The sequence below is a fragment of the Cibotium barometz genome, chromosome 10 (genome assembly GCF_041138505.1).
Source record: "Cibotium barometz isolate CiBa-2024 chromosome 10, ASM4113850v1, whole genome shotgun sequence".
Taxonomy (NCBI): Eukaryota; Viridiplantae; Streptophyta; class Polypodiopsida; order Cyatheales; family Cibotiaceae; genus Cibotium; species Cibotium barometz.
In genome coordinates this window covers 39,792,356-39,814,031 of record NC_141055.1, presented here as the reverse complement: position 1 = coordinate 39,814,031, position 21,676 = coordinate 39,792,356, and the positions used below count along the sequence as shown (strand labels likewise).

The 21,676-nt window shown below is 43.3% G+C and overlaps 1 protein-coding gene across 1 annotated transcript; it reads right to left on the bottom strand.

Annotated features, from left to right (window-relative positions):
- Nucleotides 1-3,484: 3,484 nt before the first annotated feature.
- LOC147634890 (triacylglycerol lipase-like protein) lies at nt 3,485-17,771 on the bottom strand. The gene is made up of 5 exons (XM_086804119.1): nt 17,574-17,771; nt 17,415-17,487; nt 4,143-4,207; nt 3,930-4,036; nt 3,485-3,827 (listed from the first exon to the last, which is right to left on the bottom strand). The coding sequence occupies exons 1-5, from the start codon at nt 17,655-17,657 to the stop codon at nt 3,665-3,667; spliced, it is 492 nt and encodes a 163-aa protein (XP_086660245.1). The 5' UTR covers nt 17,658-17,771; the 3' UTR covers nt 3,485-3,664.
- Between the last annotated feature and the right edge of the window lie 3,905 nt (nt 17,772-21,676).

Here is a 21,676-nt window from a genome sequence, read left to right as displayed (position 1 = left end):
TCAACCTCTCTCCTCTCATCCTTAAGCGGACTTCATGCTTGGGAGCCTATGGGGCTTGCATAAGCTATGGAAGAGCTTAGCAACGCACCTCTTTTCTTTTTATTTATTTATACTAATTACATGTTAACGAAGAGCATGAAAGCTTTAAATGGCAAAAAAAACAATGAATGTAAGCATACTGACGGTACTTGAAAAGCAATAAAACATAAAAAACAATGCGGGAGAAACCTCAACCTTCAATGGTTTTTTTTTTTTCTTATCCTAATCATATTCACTCACACCGAGATCACACACCCGAACTTAACCTAATCACTCAATGGTTTTGCAACCAAAAGAGGAAATAGTGGTGGTTTCCACACACTCTCAACTGGATTTGAGTCTTCTCCCTGGCAGCGGCGCCAATGGAGAGACGGAAAAACTCTCTCACTTGTAGCAAGAGTAGTATGATCCACACTTAGCTCAATCCAATGGGATTTGCATCCCTTTCGGAGCTAGGGATTCAACCCGTACCGGTGCACAAAAGCTTATCCATTTGATGGAGAGAATGCTAAGAAAACTACTACTAATGACATAGACTCAACACACACTCAAGCTCAATCTTGCTATTGCTCACTCAACTCCACATTCCACTCATCCATACATCCAAACAAGAAGAAAGCTTAGCTATTGCTTACACAAGATCAAAGCATTCTTCATTCTCAAATACTCATTTCCCTAGCATGCACACAACCCTTGAAGCTATCAATAAGAAACATGCACACTAGAGAATTGACATGAGAAGAGAGACAAATATCAACTCATTGCATCGAATTAACAAAAGAATAGAACTTACAACAATGTAGATGGGGAGAGAGAAGAGCTTGCACCTCTATGGAAGAAGAGGGAGAGCTAGTCTCAAGAGAGCTCAAACATGAGTTTGCCCAATGTCCAAGCTCTCAAATGAGCCACTTTTTATACAAAAATTCTAAAACTCCCAAAAGTTCCCATGTGGGATTATTGTCAAACCCACTCCCACACTCATCCACAACTTGGAACTCTTTTCAAGAGCCCTAAGTGTCTTTTTTGTTGCATCCTTGTATTGATCTTCACTCGTCACGCAACATCCACCATCTAGGATTGTGGTTGCCTGATACATGTTTTGTGGTAGATAGAAATAGTTGTATTCGTCTTATCATTTGCCTCAATTGGTTTACTGAAATTTGTAGGAATTTAGGGATGTTACTCTCTTCCCTCAAATGTTGTAAGGTTTTGATGTTGATTCATGTCTTGGTTTCACCCGTGGTTCTAAAGTTTGTTATGAAGCAAGGGTCTAATAGGCATTTTCACCTCTAATGATAAGAATGATGTCAAGCTAGCTACATCTTGTGGTCCGTATGCTACCTCACTATCCCTCAATAGACATTCGATCCCATTTTCGAATCTAGGAGTATACATATGTTCCATTGTTTCAAACATTCTTTTCATCAGATCATTCTCCGACTCATTTATGGAGCTAAGCTCTTACTCATCCCCTTGTTCTCGAATTGGATTTGGAATGTCCAATTCTCTTTTTTGTCTCAAATCTTCTTTGGGGTATATTTGCTCAAGGGTTTTATTGCTTTTTGGCTTTTACTCATTTTTTTCTTAGACTTCTAAAATCATCCCCCTAGCTATTTCGAGCTTTCCAATTTCTTCTTCTACATTAGGATATTCTCCCACACCCTTTAGAGTCGCCATACTCCATTTGTTTAGAGACTATTTGTACAGGGATGCTCTCTTGACTTAACCCTGTTGTTGACGCTATTTCTATCGTCCCTTTATCAGAACCATCGTGGATTAGAAACATTGACTCACCCTTACCTTCCCTTTTGATCGTCCACCTCTCCGACCTTTTTTATAGGTAAAAATTGATGATTGGTGAACATCCACCTTGTCTTTGTTCATATGGTGGATCTGGGCACGTGTTAGCATATTTAATAGTGTTACAATACATCCTAATCAAGCAAAGGCTTGTGGGATTGGTGGAAGTTTTCACTTCCCCGCTTGTTTTGTATGGACAGTCCGTGATTAGATGGTCCACTCCACACTTTATACATGTCACGAATGATGGAGCTATTACTACTTGTTTGCGGAGCTTACTACTGAGCAAGGGAGCACCGAGTTTGTGTGGCACTCTGTTACTCTACGAGGTCCAATGAAAACATTATTTTGGGGCCTCTGAGTTGTTGCATTCATGTCTCTCCCCTTCCATTGGATAGAGGTTTGAAACATGGACACTGGTATTGCTCATTGCATAACATAGAAATCAATGTTGCTCCTTGCATAATATAGAAATCGGGCACAATACCCTACAGCTCCTCGTAATAGTCATGATCAAGTTTAGACTCACCTAGATATTCACTACTTCTCCAAAGTGAAACTGAGAAACCATTGACTGGAGGTTTAGCCAACATACATCCTATAAACATGGATCCAATTTGACACATTCTAGCGGGGGGGTGATGGATGGAGCACTACTGCTCAGTATGCAACCTATATGCGTAGGGTATACAAGAATGCAATGCAAATCTGTCTAGCTCCAACCAACCAGTACCATAATGGAGGTGTAATATGTGATACATAGGCGATGGCGAGGCAAAAATACCTCGGAGCATGATCTCCGGGTGTGAGTGTAAGAGAGAGAGAGAGAGAGAGAGAGAGAGAGAAATGAGAAGATATATTAATGTCTATGGAAGGCCAGATTGGCCTATGAGACAAATCTATATACAATAAGTCCATGTCTTGAGTATCATGGAAAGAAAAACTGAAAGGAAAAGCTAATCCTAGTCATATGCAGCTCACTATGCAGTCCCTGTCTAGCATGCTATAGATGTACAATCATGATAGTTGGTATGCTACTAATTCCACCCAGTGGAGGTAGTACAGGGCATGGGGCGAGGAGGACTCTCACATCTGTTGTGCCCTGGTGTACCTTCTGGAGTCTCTCCTCCATAGCTCTGCGGTATCGTGACTGGATATGAGCAGACTGGGCCTGATGGAGTAGTGGTCTGCGTCCAGGTAGTCGCGGTCTCCTGGCCACTCTGATCTCCAAGGCTATCTGTAGTGTGAGCCCTCGTCCGGGAGGTAGATGATAAAGGGGGAGAGAGAGAGAGAGCTTTTGGCATTACAATGCAGCATCTGGACAAAGCTCACCAGTGTGCATCTCCTAGGCTAGAGGTCATTTGATATTTCATTTCTTTGTTGCAATAGGATGCAGGAGATGCTACATTTTTGTACCTTGGCCCTCCGTAAACCTTAATAAATCCCTTATTTCCCTCCCCCTTAAGGACAACAATAAAAATATAAATGAAAGACGCAGGCAAAACACACCAATCAAGTGGAGATTTTCCTGTTAAAAGCAAACATATTTTACATATTAATCCATCCATATCAGACACATATATCCTCATTGTTTTGGAAGAGGTTAACAGCCATATCTTTCAGCTGGCAAGAACAGTCCCGTCATGAGGAATGCTCGTAAACTTAAAAATAACAAAAGAAATCGCGGCCATAATCTTTTAAATTTACACGAGTTCAAAAAATGGAAACCCAATAATTTGTCAGGCAGCCAAATTCTCAGTCACACCCAACTGGTGGTTAGAGAAATCCCAAGGACTTACTTCATCAGAAGACTACAAATAAATTTTTACTTGGTCTTTGAAGCTCCAAGAGATTTATCTCGGTTTATTAACCTGAAATGTTTTCTGAAGTCTGACAAAGAGGACTTTTTTGGGGCTAAGAGTTTTTGTTGTTGTCTTTGAATCTTCTTTATCATGTGCCATCGTCCACCACGCCAACCCAGTCCATAGCTGCGTATAATGTCGAGCAAAAACGTCAAACTTTCAATTACAAGACAAATATTATCAGTGTGTGCTGAGTTACATTATGACAGGTGTGGTTTCAAGACATACCCAATCACAAGTGTCGTTCCAGCTGTGGCAACACAAGATGTAAAACTAACCCCAGTGTTTGTCAGTGCCTTCACTTGCTTTTCTTCCAGATTATGTACTGTTGTCATCTGGCCAAATCGAAGACAAAAGAAAAAAGAGTGAAAAATCCCTGCATGCAAACATATCTCCATTTCCAAGCCTTTTTGCTACAGATCAAATTATAAATCCTCTTACCACATGCTCTATTGTATCTAAGCGAGCTTCCACCTTTTTTTGATGCAACTGGCGAGCTGTATATCCTGTGATAGTACCAGTAGGCATGGTTATCAAGGACCCAATTCATCTAAATAGCCTGAACTGCTCAAAAGACCATGCAAGTCCAAAGAGAAACTTGAACAATATGTCTAACGAAGTGCCTCTATATATAGAGACAGAGGTTAGACTGACAATCACAAGTCAAGCAACAAACAACCAATCCCAGGATTGACTCTTGATGTCGAGGATAAATCCTCAAGAAACTCCAGACCACGCAGCCAAAGCCCGTACACAATTTAGCCAGCATCTAGCTTACCACTTACTGCCACGAGCTCTGTCAAGCCCACATTGTTATTCCATTTCATCAGGCTTGCACCTCTGCCTATTCTCTCTGCCTGCCTCTGCCATTGCCCTTTCCTCTCACCCATATTTTCCACCACAAACCCTTCTTCCTCCTTATTCCCTTCCCCTTCCTTCTTCCTCCTCAGTTTGCAGTTTTTTCTTGACAGGATGGCTTTTTGTCCTTTGGCTTTTGATAGCCTGGTTCACCCCTTAGAAGGACTCCATTGCAGATTCTTCGTTGTCCCTAACCGAGGCCACCCTCACAAGCTCCTTATCAGAGGACCGAGGTAAACCTCCCCCATCTCTGAACCTACGTTGCTTCACCCAAAGATGTGTGCAGGATTTTAGGTTGCAACCCATGGCCACCTCAAAGCTCACCTCAAGAAACCTTCCTCTGCAAACAAGGGCACACAATCGACATCCAATCCATTCGTAATGGAAACATCCAGATTGAGTTCCGACTCCGAGGCTCTACTCCAAGGCTTTGGCATCCCTTGTCCTTCATAGAAACCCATTGCAGTATGAAGTGCCATTGCCTATTTGGCTGGATGGAGGTATGCTTTCTCACACGACACACTCTTCAAAGAATGCCTCCCTGGAATACCAGGAGCTTCTCAGGCAGTTGGCAGCCCTTAATAGAGTCAGTCCCCTACGACCGCCATTTGCATGGGCCACTAAGATTTCCTCTAGTTAATTATACCCTCCCTAGAGAACCTTCAGCAGCTCCCTCATGCTTTCTCCTAGCACAATAAGTTCTTGCAACTTATGCTTCACTTGCCACGAGATGGCAAAGCCATGCCCTCCCAAAGCATTGGGATAGAAGACCACCAGAGCTAGAAGCATGGAGATCATCTTTCTAGCAATTCAGACTCGCATTGAAGGGGAATCAGAAATCTGACAAGCCCAAGTTTTGGGGGGGTGGCTGGAAGTGCTGAAGTGTCATATAAATATGGTGTGGAGCCACGAGAGCACCTAGGTTGGGGGCCATTATCAAAAAGGGTGGTCAACTAGGTAACCGATGTAACATGCACTTGCTTGCGGAAGAGTTTTATGATAAGAAAATTGTAACAACTCTTTTGGAAGGCGGTGCAACTCCCGAAATCTAGGGAAGTGAAGACCCAAAAATTAAAGATTCCTTGGCAAGTTTTCTCTCTTCCACCCAACCTGTATCCCCATGAGGACCTTCATTTTTTGTCCAAGCCCAAGCCCCAATTCATGCGGTGACTTGATTCACTTGACCCTGGTCCTCCTTGGGATCCCCTGAGCACGAACGTGGGTCCCTAGCCACTTGCCATAACTCTGCACCCCTCTTTGACTTCTGACCTCGTGTGCTAGCGAGCCACGCTCGGTTGTCATGGCGGGCGCTTACGTCCGTTTACTTGCCAGATCATATTGACCACCTTTCACCTTGGTACACTTACCTTTGTGATTGCGTGAGGTTTTACTGTGAGTATCACATTCTCTCCCCCTTTCTAGAAATCAGCGTCCTCGATAAAAGGCAAGGAAATGCTGACGTAAGAAACTTGCTAGCTCCCACAGTGTGTCTATCAATGGCAAGCCTTTCCATGCAACCAGATACTTATGGAGAATTGGATTTCTAAGCCTTTTCTTCCTATGATCTAGTATACGATCCAGGCCATGGTCTATAGCTCCTACTCTTGCAAAGAAAGAATACCATCAATTGAATTGTCGGTGTTGTGTAAATATTGCTTTAGCTTACTAACATGAAAAACTGGGTGGACACCACAGCCGCTGGAGAATACCATCAATTAAATTGTCAGTGTTGTGTAAATATTGCTTTAGCTTACTAACATGAAAAACTGGGTGGACATCACAACCGCTAGGTAAGTCCAATCTGTAAGGTACGTCACTGATCTTTTTTAAGATTTTCCATGGTCCACAGTATCTCAGTGAGAGCTTTGGACGCTTTCTTGTTGTCAAGGAAGTAGATTTAGGTGGGACGAGTAAAAATACCTCATCTCCCTCCTTAAAAGATCTAAAAGATCTCTTCTTATCTCCATAATGTTTGGCTCTATCCACTACTCTCCAGATATTTCCTTGAACTAGTTGCAGCATGTGTTGCATTTTCTCTCTCTAGAAGTTCAACCGCGCTTGGGCATTTTGTGGGAATACCAATCGTACCCAGCCTAATTGGTGTAAACCCATAATTCATCTCAAAAGGAGAGAAACCTGTGACCTTATGAGATTGATTGTTGTAGGCAAATTCAAGGAGCGGCAACTTCTTCTCCCAATTCGTTTGCCTCTCTGAAACATAGGCCCTAAGCATATCTGCCAATATCTGATTAACCCTCTTGGTTTGCAAAACCAGCGGTCTCTGGATAATCCCCACTACTCATACAAAGAGCAACTCCGACCTTGTTAAAGACATTGAATGGCTTGGTAAACTTTGAATTCCTATCAGATATGGACTCTGGCAGTCCATGCAACCTAAAAATATGCTGTAAAAATAACTCAGCCACCTGAGGCGCATGCACAATCTCAGCTGTGGAAATGAACTGTGCCATTTTAGACAAGTGGTCAACTACCACTATGGCATCCTTCCCTGATTGGGTTCTAGGAAGACCAACTATAAAATCCATGGATGTATGCCATTGCCTTTCCGAAACTTACAGGGGGCAAAGTAATCCAGGTGATCGAACTCTTTCAAGTTTACTTACCTGACACTTAAAACAATGAGTAACGTATTTGTGGACGTCTCTTCAGGGATTTGACCACCAAAACGTTCTCTTAATTAACTGTATAGTCTTATCTATCCCGGGATGTGCTGCTGAAGGGCTGTCATGGTTCTCTTTTAGAACCCTGTCCCTAAATTCATTTACACTAGGGACATAGACTTTCCCTTTTCATTTGAGAAATCCATTCTCAACTTGCGGTCGTGTTGAAGAGCCAAATGAGATGGACTCACCAACACTAACAAAATTGCCTAGACCGATCTTTGACCACACTGTTTGAATAAATGGATCTTGTGTCTGTGCTTCCTTTATTTCTTGAAGCAATGCACTATCCAAAATCAAGAAACTCATGTTATTCTCGAAAGAGCATCTGCAACCACATTGTCGCACCCTTTTCTATATTGAATTTCCATATGGAATTCCTACGTAAGCTCAGCCCACCTGGCTTGACGACCTCTCAAATCAAGTTGAGTGCAAAAATACTCAAGTGTATGATGATCAGTGTACACCATAAACTGAGCACCATATAAATAATGCCTACAAACTTTGAGAGCGTCTTCTCCTGCCTCCCGCCTTCCCTTTTCCATCTTCTACTACTTCTTTCACCTCTACTCCTGCTTCCTTCATTCTCTTCTCAATAATGGCATAGAGCTCTTGCTCACGTATTGGCCATTTCTGTTGGCTCAAAAGCTATAGATCTACCTTCTTGGTTAAGCATAGCCCCTATCGCGATGCTACTAGCATCAGTCTCTATGTTGTGAGTGGGCAACATGGAATGACAAAGATGCACCAAAGTCAGTTTCGTTTCCTCATATGGTCATGAGGGAGACTTGGTGGAATGATGCGCAAGCATTTGTGAAGATACTCAATCCCATGTATAGTGTCCTTCGACTCACAAACATTGAGGGGAGTACCATTGGTGTAACACGCGGAAGCTCTGGGGGTCTTCTTTCAACCCTAAACACCACTGGCAACATGCTGATGCAAAACGCAGACATGAAGAGAGAGTAGAGAGAGAGAGAGAGATATGCTGGAAATTTAGTATATTCATATAGTACAAAAAGGTACTCCTAATCTACAGCCCTTGGCTGCCTTCATAAAAAGGTGGGAAAACACCCAAAATCTGGTCCTACTCTATGTTAGAAGTCATCTCCTGTCCAGTTTTATACACCAGGGCCTTTGTTGTGGGTGTGCCCACCCTTATGAGGTGTTTTATCATTTTTCCCCACTCTCCGCATTTTTCCCCTATTTTTCCCATTTTTTTCTGTGGCTTGGGAGGCAGCCCTGAGGTGGCGGGAGGGCCCAGTAGCTGGCCGACTGAAGGCACTGGTCCACGACTCCCTTACTGAGATGACCGACTGCTGACACCTGGCCGACTGGCTGTTTTTAGCTGGTCGTGGAGATTCAGCACCAGTCGGCTGCCTGTAGCACAAGCCGACTGGTATATGGGGGCATATAAATAGGCCCCCAGCCCCCATACCACTTTTGTATCATATCGGAATCTTCTTGTGTATATCAGAGCAGAGTTACACGCCTACATCTCTCTCTTGTGCTGTTTTTTTCTGCATGCGTTTTTGCTCTCGTGTCCCAGATTCGGTCATCATCTCCGCTATGGTATCAGAGCCCTAGGCTCTAGATAGTTCTTGGGATTTGTGTGAGCAAGAGGGGGACTATTGTGTGGCTGATTGGTGGACTGTTTTGGACTGTTCGGGAGAGAAGCAAGAGGACGGCGGGCTGATTTGCTGGACAGCCACTTGCAGGTATTAGTTCTTCTTTGTTCCCACCCACCCACCCTTTTCAGAGTACATCCCCGCAATGGCAGATCCGTTTGAGATGGCCGAGAGACATGTGAAGATCCCGACACTCCCCACGTTCCCGGTAGACCGTCAGTTGGACGGGAGCAACTACGGCATATGGAAGGTTATGATGGAATCTGTTCTGGAGTCTTACGACCTCGCTGATTTCGTCGTCGCTGGCGTTCCACGGCCGGAAGTTGAGGAAGGGGAGTTACCGTCGATCCGAAAGGACCGGAGGCTCAGACACAGATGTGGGATTGTGTCAACGCCAGGGTTCGTTCGTTTATCTTTCTCAACTGCACACCGCAGGTAATCAATCATGTAAAGCACATGACGCTGGCCAGAGGTATATGGCAACATTTGGCCTCTCTTTACAACGGTTATGAGCCCTACAAAGTCGTCGACGATGCGGGAGCATATTAACAAGCTGCAGGCTCTTCAGCAGGAAGTTCTTAAGGCTGGTAAGGAGATATCGTTAGAGGACATGGCCATAACATTGCCACCACACTTGCCCTCTTCGTACTCAGCATTTTATTCGTCTTTGATTACCAGTGGCAGGCTCAGCACCATCACGTGGGAGGAGCTTGAGCCCATGGTCCTGGACCAAGAGGAACGATTCACGAACCCTCCTCAGGGTGGAGGTTCGGAGGCCTTAACTGGCCAACAGTCGAAAGGCCGTAACACGGGCAAAGGGAAGGCTTCGTCGGAGAAGTCTTCTGAGAAGAAGTCCGTTACTGACCGCGAGAAACTAAAGGCAAACCTGTAATGATTGTGGCGAGAAAGGCCACTACTAGAGGCAGTGTCCCAAGCGGAAGACCGAGAAGGATGAAGATTCCTCATCAGCAATCATGAAGACTCCGGCTTTTGTGCACCTGGAGGTGATGGACACTGTTGTTTCATTTTCTTCAGGCAGGGAGGAGATTGGAGGACTCTCCGCAACGGATACTTGGGAGTGGATTCTCGATAGTGGTGCTTCCAGGCACATGACTCCTTCCCGTTCCGGTTTACAGGATCTCTGCAGGCTTTCTGGTCATATTCTTATTGGTGATACATCCACTATCCCAGTTCACAGTGAGGGCAGGATGGAGATAGTTCCCGATGGCAGAGGGGGGAAGCATTCCTCCCAGGTGTTGTATGTTCCGGCACTTGGTTTTCATCTGTTGTCAGTGCATCAGGTTTGCAAGACTGGCGTACGGGTGGAGTTTGATGAGCATTTTGTTGCTCTCCGGGACAAAGCAACAGGCCAGGTGGTTTGGGAAGGCGGAGTGGAGAATGGAGTTTACAAGCTTTCAGCACTCTCGCTCCCAGGTCCTCAGGTTTGTGATGAGTGGCAGTCTGGTAATGGCCACTTAAGTGTGGATACGCTGCAGGTGCGGGCTTTCCGGGACCAGATGGTGGATAGCTTGCCAGTAGATGGCAGCAGTTGGCAAGAACTTTCCAGTACTGATGTTGGTGGTTCTTGTGTTCGTCAGTCAAAGGAAACTGAACAGGTCACTTATGCTCTGATGTCTCGTCGTATTCGAGACAAAGAACCTCCAGTAGATGAGGATGTTCTTTCCACGGGGACCTTTCGGAAAGCCAGGCCGGTGGCAGGTGCTTACTTGCAGAAGGAGGTGGTTTCTCCAAGCTTTGTGGTTCCGGATTCAGAGGGGGTGGTTGACAGGTTTCAGAAGGCCTTGCGTTGTCTTCATCAGGTTTCCAGGACTTGTTTGTGCAACGTAACAGGTGTTGATTCTTGTGACCAGTGTGATGCCTCTTTGACTCAGAAGCTGTATGGTTCATGGATCTGGTTGATGGACACCAGATTGGACGGGAGCTTCCTGATGAGGCAGTTGAGCTCATGGTTGCGGATGTCTCTTTGGGAGACAGGATTGCGTTTCCCGTGGTTTCTGCGGCATGCGAAGGATCATGGACTCTTGTACACAGGAGGGGGATTGTTGGATGGAGTCCAACTCCACGGTTGGAGTGGCTCAGTTTGGGGAGGAGATCCGAACACAAGGAGATCTACTTCAGGCCTAGGAGAAGGTTTTTGGAGCAGTAAGAAGCAGTCATCTTTTGCCTTGTCGCGGACAGAGGCAGAGTTCTGGGCTGCTTGTGATGCTGCTTGTGAGGTGGTGAGGATGCAGAGGTTGCATTGCACGTTTGGGCTTCCACTGGAGGAACCCATGGTCATCCAGAGGCACTTTGTTCGTGAACAGATCGTTGCTGATGACATCTTGCTAGAGTTCTGTTCGACGGAGGACAGTACGGTGGACCTCTTCACGAAGTCGCTATCCCAGGATTTGCTCAGGCGGCACCCCAGCTCCCTGTGGTTGGTTTCACAGCCAGGAGCTGAGAGGGGGTGTTAGAAGTCATCTCCTGTCCAGTTTTATACACCAGGGCCTTTGTTGTGGGTGTGCCCGCCCTTATGAGGTGTTTTATCATTTTTCCCCACTCTCTGCATTTTTCCCCTATTTTTCCCATTTTTTCTGTGGCTTGGGAGGCAGCCCTGAGGTGGCGGGAGGGCCCAGTAGCTGGCCGACTGAAGGCACTGGTCCACGACTCCCTTACTGAGATGACCGACTGCTGACACCTGGCCGACTGGCTGTTTTTAGCTGGTCGTGGAGATTCAGCACCAGTCGACTGCCTGTAGCACAGGCCGACTGGAATATGGGGGCATATAAATAGGCCCCCAGCCCCCATACCACTTTTGTATCATATCGGGATCTTCTTGGGTATATCAGAGCAGAGTTACACGCCTACATCTCTCTCTCTTGTGCTGTTTTTTTCTGCATGCGTTTTTGCTTGTGTCCCAGATCTGGTCATCATCTCCGCTGCGTATTCTGACACTCTAGGACCCTAGGGACCCAACTCTTATGGAGTTGAATGACTAACACAATGAGCATCTTGTGCTATTTATAGGCTCTTGAATAATGGAGGAGCTGGCCGACTGCTATCGGACCAGCCGACTTGGCCTGAATTCAACAAAACACTGGTCGGGCTGTGCCTCTCCATGGACTGAAGCGCCTGCTGCAGCAGCAGCTGACCTCATCTAGTACAGCCGACTCCACTTTCCTTGCAGCCGACTAAGCCCTCTAAGTCCTCCAAGTCTTGCTCCAAGTCCATCCTACTGCCTCATCTGCACCTTGTGCTCCAAACCCTACCTTTAACCTGTTTTTCTTGGCTGCCCCTTCTGGATTAGCCCTGAGAATGTACATGAGCATGTCATGCACATGACAATTGGGCTCCTCTATGAGTTCATTGGACAAGATTGGAGAAGCCCTCGATGCTTGTACATTATTGTCTCCTGAGAAGTATAACTCTTATTCTTTCTCTTGAAGTTGGATAGATCATAGAACTTAGAAGTATGAAGTATATGCTCATTGCTTACTTTTTGTTTTTCCACTTATAACTTTGAACTCATATGCAGAGCTCAGAATATTAGAGAGATATGGGATCAACACTGGGATTGGTTTCATAGGCCAATCCACGCGGTTGCACACATTTTGCATCCTCTTTGGAGAAGTGAGGAGCTGTACTTGAGTGAAGAGCTAGAGACAGGATGGAGCTCTTACGTTTCCAGGCTAGTGGATGGTGATGTGCAACTTATGAGAAAGCTAGAGGATGAGCTTCTCATATATCGGAACAATAGCCACATGTTTGGACGGCCAACAGCACAACTGAGGGACACACAATTAGAGCATGTGTCTTGGTGGGAGAATATGCCATTGGTACTCCAGACTTAGTACGTAACAAGTTACTAAGTAAATAACTTTTCTAAGAATATTGACAGTCTTATAGTTCTATTCAATGATGAATGGTGTTGATTTTTATTTGCAAAGACGTATTGCCATGAGAGTTCTCTCATAAGACTGTAGTTCAGGACCTTGTGAGAGAAACTGGAGTACATGGGCACTTTTCCACACCAAGAAGAAGAATAGGCCCTCAACTACAAAGTTGGAGAGACTTGTGTTCTGCCATTGTAACTTGCGATTGATAGAGCAGAAAGGCAACCCCATCGAGCCTCGCCAAGTCAATCCTGACAAGATTGATATCACAAAGTGCAAGGACATCCCCGACATCCCTCGAGAGGAGAGAGGAAACTATTTCATGTTGTATGAGGAGATTACAACTACATCTCATTACATGATCCCAGGCACCTGCTAGTACCAATGCGACACCAGCAAATCATGAGGATGAGGCCTTTGAGGAGGACTCAGCTAATGGTAGTGAGAGTGAGGATAAGTGTGATGGAGAGGATGCTGAGGATGATGGGCAGGAGGATGAGTCTTGAACTCTCATGAGCCTTGAGTCATTTATCTATGTACTTTTTTGGATTTGGTGGGACATTGTGTGATTGTCATGACTCTTGGGAGTTATCATGATTTATCTTTATTAAGATGTTTTTTATCTTTGTGTTAAGTGAAGTACCAGACTCTTGGCTACCCAATATCATGCATAGAATGTGGATTCTAGAGAGATGAATATGGGTGTTGTTTTCTAGCATTGAATCACTGTTTTGAATAATAACGAATCCAATGTGTTTTCTCATGAGTCATGTTTTTCAAGTATTCTACTTGCTGAAATAGGCTAAGGCCTAAACACTTATTTTTTGTAATGTCGTACATTCAACATTTTTTTTTTAATTACTTTTTTTGTTTGAAACTTTTTTTTGCCATTTCAAAAAAAATATGAAACTTACTAGGCGTTTCTGAAACTCCTAGTAACTATGGTCATTCAGGTGTCAGAATGCACAGGGGAAGACTACCGCACGTAGGAGACGCATCACCAACGAGCACCACGAACACCCCCAACGGGCACTACAGCATCCCTCCACCGGGCTCCCATCTCCCGATGAGCTGCCCCCCAAAACACCGGCCGGAGGAGATGATTATAACAAGGTGCCACTCTAGCCTATATATGGCTCTTCAACTTCCCATGCTTCCACTTATGGGATAATCCAAGGCACCTTCTAGCCATAGATCACACGCTCGAAATCGCCAACCTTCCAACACCCTCCCTCGATTCGAGCTCCGCAAGCCACCGAGGCGCGAGGGGGTCGCCTAGGACCACACACGGCTCAGCCGCCCAGGACCACACATGCCCAGGCTCTGATACCATATCAGAATGCGCAGCGGAACACTAACGCACGTAGGAGACGCATCACCATCGAGCTCCACGAACACCCCCAACGGGCACTGCAGCATCTCCCATCTCCCGATGAGCTGCCAGCCTGCCTCCCAAAACACCGGCCGGAGGAGATGAATATGACAAGGTGTCACTCAAGCCTATATATGGCTCTTTAACTTCCCATGCTTCCCCTTATGGGATAATCCAAGGCACCTTCTAGCCATAGATCACACGCTCAAAATCGCCAACCTTCCAACACCCTCCCTCGATTCGAGCTCCGCAAGCCACCGAGGCGCGAGGGGGTCGTCCCCAGGACCATACACGCCTGAGCCACCCAGGATACCATGTCAGAATGCGCAGCGGAAGACTAACGCATGTAGGAGACGCATCACCAACGAGCACCACGAACACCCCCAACGAGCACTGCAGCATCCCTCCACCGGGCTCCCATCTCCCGGTGAGCTGCCCCCCAAAACACCGGCCAAAGGAGATGATTATGACAAGGTGCCACTCTAGCCTATATATGGCTCTTCAACTTCCCATGCTTCCACTTATGGGATAATCCAAGGCACCTTCTAGCCATAGATCACACGCTTGAAATCGCCAACCTTCCAGCATCAGGAGCGTCATAAAAGTAGCAGGAGCATTGGTTAGCCCAAACGGCATCACCAAATACCCATAATGACCAAACTTGGTCCTAAAAGTTGTTTTATGTACATCATCATCTCTTACCCTTATTTGATAGCAACCACTTTTTTAAATCTATCTTACTAAATATTACGGCATCACGCAAGGCATCTTAGAGATCGTCGATTCTTGGCATTGGGTACCTATGCTTAATTGTAAGCTTGTTCAATGTCCTGTAATCTACACACATACGAAAAGTACCATCCTTTTTCTTAACAAGTAAAATCGAGGAGGCGAATGGTGAGAAGCTAGGGCGTATCAAGCCCTTCTGAAGATATTCATCCATCACCTTCTTTACCTCATTCTCTTCCTTCAAACTCATGCAATAGGGAGGTCTATTCATAGAGTTTGCTCTCAGAATTAGCTCAATTCTATGCTCCACATGATTTATGCATGGAGGCAAACCAAGAGGAAGTTCAGATTTAAAAACATCGTGAAAGTATTAACGAGCTCATTCACGTAAATCATGAGCAACAAAATTGGACTCCCCTATGCCTATCTTGTCCACCTCGGGTTCTACTTTTTCTAAATTAAGTAAATAGCAAAAACAAATGGACCTACATTTTAGTTTGAGTAGCTTTGTCGCATTGACCAATGATCGATCGAGAAGATCTGGTTCACCCCTGATGAGCATATGCTTCCCTAGGTGCTCAATCTGTTGGACATGAGTATTGAAGTTGATTATTGGCTTCTTTCTTGCATGTCATCGTTTACCTAGCACGATATCAAACCATGCTAGTCGACCATTCACTAGCTCCACTATATATTGATAATCTGATGTGCTAGTGGGGAGCTTAAGCTTCTTGACAAGTCTAGAATTTATGACATTATGAGTAGAGCCACTGTCAAACAAGACCCTTACTTGTTTTCCTTCCACCATGCACTTCATGACAATCAAGTGTGTCAGCAAACTAGTACCCTCTTTGAGCCTCATGCAATAAAACTGCATCGTGTACACTAGGAACCTTCTTGCTTACCGACATAGCAAGAATCCGAGTGGGTGCATTTGGAGATGCATTTAAAGACTCCATATCAATAAGTAAATCCTCGGATTCATCATCCTCATCCCCTGCATCTAATGGATTTACCACCATCTGGGCGGTAACTTTAGGCTTTCCTTATGTCAGTGACGCCCAAGACAACCATAACATAAGCCTTCTTGCATGGCCTTCTCTTTTTGTTGTGGTGTGAACCTGTACAAGGATAAGGTTGATCAGTCCCCAAAAGGCAATAAGCTTAAAGCTTTGCGGAAAGCTTTTCATGAGGAAGAGCCTTCATGAATAAATCTGCCACATTGTCATGTGTAGAGACATAAACCAAGTTGATCTCTCATGCAGGGAGCCTCTCCCTGACATAATGATAATGCACCTCAATGTGCTTTGTGCGAGCATGAAACATTGGGTTCCTCAAAACTACCAATGTAGATAGAAGTGGAGGACTGTTGTCCAATACTAAGATCTACCAAAAGGCATATGAGCCATACACTGTTGTCCAATACTAAGATCTACCAAAAGGCATCTGAGCCATACACACTCAATGGTAGCTATAAATGATGCCCTGTACTTACTTCATAGCTAGATGTGGCCACTGCCGATTGTTTCTTTCTAAGCCATGATATGCATAAACCACCAAGAAAGAAACAAAATCCCCTAGCGGACACTTTGGTGTCGTAACATCCACCCAATCCAAATTACTCAAGCATGCAGTTGTGACTCACCCCCTAGGATAGAACAATCCAAGAAACTGGGTGCCTTATGTAAGTAACGGAAAATCCGCTTGACAACCTCCCAACGCCTAGTACCCGGGCAATGCACTATGTGAGTATTGCATAGGTAGCCAGTTGGTTGGTATAGTGTCTGATCAAAAGACTCTCCAAAATTCTGAATGCTAAGCCTAGCACCTATCGCAATTGGTGTAGACACAGGCTTACAATCCTCAAGATTAAACCTTTTATACAGTTTTTGTATGTACTTTGACTACATCATCACTATCCCATCATCACATTGTAAGAACTGAATGCCTAAATAAAAATGCAACGGGACAAATTTGACATCTTAAAAGAAGCTTGTAATTTAGCCCGCTCAAGCAACACAACACATATAGAAGACCGTAACTTATTCACAAGAGAGTAGGTGCAAGAGTTTTGATTTGGCTCAGCTCAACAGGGCAGCTGGCTCACCTGCACATCTCAAGATGTGATGGGTGTCCACTGTTCAGAGCCATTGGATAGTAACCTGTTTGGTAGGGTGTAGACTGTAGGGTCTCTACTGAGGCCTAAGTACCTGCCGAGTCCACGTAAACAATCAAAAGCCGCCCCTTTACCATCACACTTATAATGAAAGGTATGACCAGCCTCTAAGACTGGTTAAATTTTTGGGCTTGGATAAACATCGATCAAGCTCCCTAATAAGAGAACTAAATCCCACATATCAAAAAATATTTATTGTTTTATTGATGTAGTTTGAGAGCCAAAATCTGCAGCCTGTGCTGGAGACATGATTTTGAGCTTAAATAAGTTCTTTGGCAACTTTTTCAACAAAATCTTATAATAGAAAACAACCAAAAAAAAAATCAAAAATTTATACAAAAACAATAAATAAATAAACAAACAAACAAATCAATACCTGCCCAAGCAGCCCCAGCAGAAGCTAAAGATCCTGCGAGTGTTAAGACCACCTTGTGCCTCTCAAACACATCCTGTTCAGCCGAAAGAAAGTAGAAATGGGTGACAAATTTTCCTTATGAAGATGGAAAATTAAAATTGAAAAGAAAAGAGGGCGAACCTTGATGGAGTAAAAAGTGTCAGAGACAGCATTAACGCTCTGGGAGACTCTGGATGTGAGCCTTTGGGCGATAGATCGATGCATTCCCTTCGAAGAAACGGAAGGGGTAGCACGTATCAATCGAGCAGGCGATCGCAACTGTGTAGAGAATTTTCTTTGCTACCTAAATAGGATTTTCATAATGTAGTCGGTAAAGTAAATGATTTTGCATAGAGTACATGTGGATTTATTTTTTTAGATGAAAATCATTTTTAATAAAAATACTCCATAGTCTACCATGTATATACATCCTGGCCAAGGGTAGAAGGGCCATTAGGAGAACGCCTTTCAAAAAGAAAACCCTTCCAATACACACACACACACACACACATTTTACAATGGAATATATATATACATATATATATTCCATTGTAAAATACGGTTCAAGAAAACGTGTCCGTCTGGGTCCACGTAATTCGTTGAATCTTGAATGAGTGTTCTTGATCTAACATAGTCTCTTCTCCATGTTGCCCATGCTTGTTGCTCACAAAATGGCTACAAGATGTTCTTCATAACCAAGCAATCTCAACAACACAAAAAGATGTGAATGCCTTTTATATGTTTTTGAACGGGTTTTCTTAATTTTTTAAATGGTGTTCTGAGACCAACATGTCTCCCCTAACTAGTACTAGTAGGGAGTTCAAAGTAAAAAGACCATCATCATGTTATTTCCTATATCTATTTCTCTTATGTTCTTGAAGGTAACACATTATGCCTAAACTCTCTTAAATGCTTATTCATGCACAACTATTGAAAGAGATGCATTATCAAGAATATCTCAAAAGTTTACCTGGCACAATTTTCAAACTCCAATAAAAATTGAAACACATTGTGTCATTTTAGAATTGATCCTATCATATATCTAGTGGCTAATCAGATGAGTCAGTTCCACTATACACAAAGGACTCAAGTTTCACTTTAAATAACTTATTAGTTTGACTTATCAAATGCCCCAATGATGATGTGTTTTTATGTACAACAACACTAACTAATGTGATGTTAGTTGGGCAGCACCATTCTTGACTTACATATGTAGTGGAAGGTGTTTTTGAAGATCCAATTAGAGGCAAGAGCCCACACCCAATACATATTGTCTTCTGCATAGACACCTCTAAATCTAAGGCTGCTAACAATCTATTTAATTACGACCACAAGGACAAATGTGAATTAGCCCTATAATGTTGTTGCCAAACTGCACATATAGCACTCCCATCAAACATGCTATAGCTTAAGTAGTTTCCTTACAAGCTGCCATACATGTTTGCCCACACAATTAATGCTAATCTTGTTAGCTCTAAAGAAGTTTTTCTACACACGAGTTTTCAAGGCATAGCACACTATTGCTACTCAAGGATGCATAACCATCTTGTGCAATCCTTGTGTAGGGTTACAACACTACAAAGGCTAACCATTGCTCATGCAAAATTGTCTTACCTCACACTACTTACACAAAGTGGTGTTATGCTATGTCCACTATAAAGGCTAACCATTGCGCTTGCAAAATTATCTCTCCTCACACTACTTACACAAAGTGGTGTTGTGCTATGTCCACTTTAAAAGCCTAACCATTGCTCATGCAAAATTATATCACCTCACATTACTTACACAAAGTGATGTAATGCTATGTCCACACGTAAAGAGCTCAACTTGCCCACACAAGGGTCTTCTCACCTCACACTAAGACAAAGTGGTGTTGTGCTATGTCCACACATTAAGAGCTCAAGTTGCCCATACCAATGTCTTCTCACACAAAAGAGCTAGCTAGAAGTTGTTTGTTTTATTGTCAACATATTGAAAAGTGTAAGCTCACTTAGAGTGGCTATGATTACATGATTTCGATGGTCTTTTCTCATAAAGAAAAATATACAAAGAGCAAGAAATAAGGACTACCACATATGAGCTCCCAACATATACAGAGGTGAAAACCCTTGCCTTTAAAAAACAAAAAGTGAGGTAAAGATAGAGGTACCCTGTTGGTTACTATTAGCGAGAGTGTGTTTAGAGTGAGCTTTTTTGAGCAAGCTTTGGAGCGAGCTTTTTCTGACAAACACTCTCTATACCCATACCTCCCTACTTTCTTGAGCAAGCTTTTTTTGACAACCACTCTATATACCCATACCTCCCAACCCATGAACCCATCCTCTTGTTGGGACTTTATAAACCATTAGAGAGAAAGCAACAGGTACAACTTCATTATTTAGACCAAATCTACAACATGGACGAGTTATATCTCCTAAAGCATTTTGTAAGTGCACAAAATCTTGGGGTGTCTCCCCTCCCCTTACACAAAGCCAATTTCTGAAGGATACCACAACCTCAATCTTTCCCCAACTGCAATTGTCTACTAAACACATAGAAAACTAAATAAGAGGGCCACAAATTTCACTACTTTTTCAAATGGTTCAATTCTTACTCTTGCTTTTTATTATAGGCTTGGCTTGGAGCTGTTGCATGCCTTACTTTAATGGAGCTTGACTTTTGGGTGACGGGGCTTGAGTTTCTTTTGATTGGGTGGAGTGTAAGTTTTTGCTTGCTTCTTGGGGTGAAGCCTAAGTTTCTCATTGTTTCTTCGGTTGATCCTCAAATTATCGCGGATCTCTAATACCTCTTGAAGAATTAATCAAGTTCACATACATGTTAAAAGAGCAAAGTAAAGACTTAAATCAAATTACAAGATTGAGAATAACATAAAAGCATGAAAAATAGAGAAAACATCACTATACACACAAGATTGGGTTTAATCTCCCCCCTCATGCATGCAACTCCCACTTTCATGACATGAGTATTTTGAGATTTGTATTCAAAGTATTACCTAAGAAGCCAATAATAGTTGTGCGTACAAAATAGGGCTTTGCTTTTCCACTTTTACAAAAATAACTCAAGCACTCAATCTTGTTCACATAATAAGTGTAAAATAACCACAATTCCTCTAGCACACGTGCTAGTAAAATAGCAACGCCATGCACAAGTGTGCATAAATAATATGTACAATCATTTGGCACATGGCCAACAAAATAACCCATATGAAATAATAATCCAAAATGTCATAAACAAGATCCTCCATGTGCGACACATGCACTGCTCATCATCTATCTCACAAATGTAAACACGTTGGTTGTTCCAATTAATTGCTATCACAATAATTAATCCTAATATAAAACGTTGATAAGCACAATCACAACACACTCACCACTTGTTACACTTCGATGAGAGTATCACTACACACATTATCTAGCATGGCATATCATTTGCATAAACCACTTGTTACACTTAGACCGTGCAGTTGTCTATCATAGTCCACTTGTTTCACTTTGACAACACACAGTCATCAAGCATGGCACTACTTGTTACACTTCGATAACATACACCCGTCAAACATGGTCTCACGTCCCCGTTTAGCCAAAGGGTGGACATTATGTAAAATCCCTCCTGCTTGGATAAGCAATTGACCTGTTTGCTTGTTTTCGAGCCAAGGAGATGAAGGTAAGTGCGGGGAAAAAAAATTTCTTAAGCTCTAAATTCTAGTACTAAGTCTAGGTCAAATGATTAAGATACCGATTATGATAGGTAATTGTGTGTGCTAAAGAATTTTGATGTTGTATGGATAAATAAAAATGAGCATATTACCTTAGGAGTCGGAATATTCATGGCCGTAGATTATATTATCGTTGTCTTTGACTAATTGATTCTTTGAGTTCTGTGGACAATATGTCCAATCTCATTGCACGTGTAACACTTCTTTGAATCATCTTTATTAGCTTGATTAGAATTGTCGACTTTATTGTCTACACTTGTGTTTCTTTCATTAGGAGGTTTAGGCTTCTTGAGAGGTTTATCAAAGGGCAAAGAAAATGTTTTAGGGTTTAGAAAATGTTTTAGGCTTCAGAAACTTCGATATCAAGGGTTCAATAGTTCGTTGCTTCCTTTGGGATACCATTTTTCCTTTCACAAATTATGGCTAAGGAAATAGCCAAGCTAAGAGAATGTGGTCGAAGCATGTCACTTTTACTCAAATTGTAGGTTTTAAACCTACTATAAACTTCCTTCTTTGATCCTTTTTGCGA

What these genes read in the sequence shown, in the direction of transcription:
- LOC147634890 (XM_086804119.1), bottom strand. Translation starts at nt 17,657, where the DNA reads ATGCATCGATCTATCGCCCAAAGGCTCACATCCAGAGTCTCCCAGAGC. An exon ending in ACACTTTTTACTCCATCAAG is followed by an intron (nt 17,488 to 17,573) that starts GTTCGCCCTCTT and finishes TCGGCTGAACAG; the next exon opens with GATGTGTTTGAGAGGCACAA. An exon ending in TAGATACAATAGAGCATGTG is followed by an intron (nt 4,037 to 4,142) that starts GTAAGAGGATTT and finishes CGATTTGGCCAG; the next exon opens with ATGACAACAGTACATAATCT.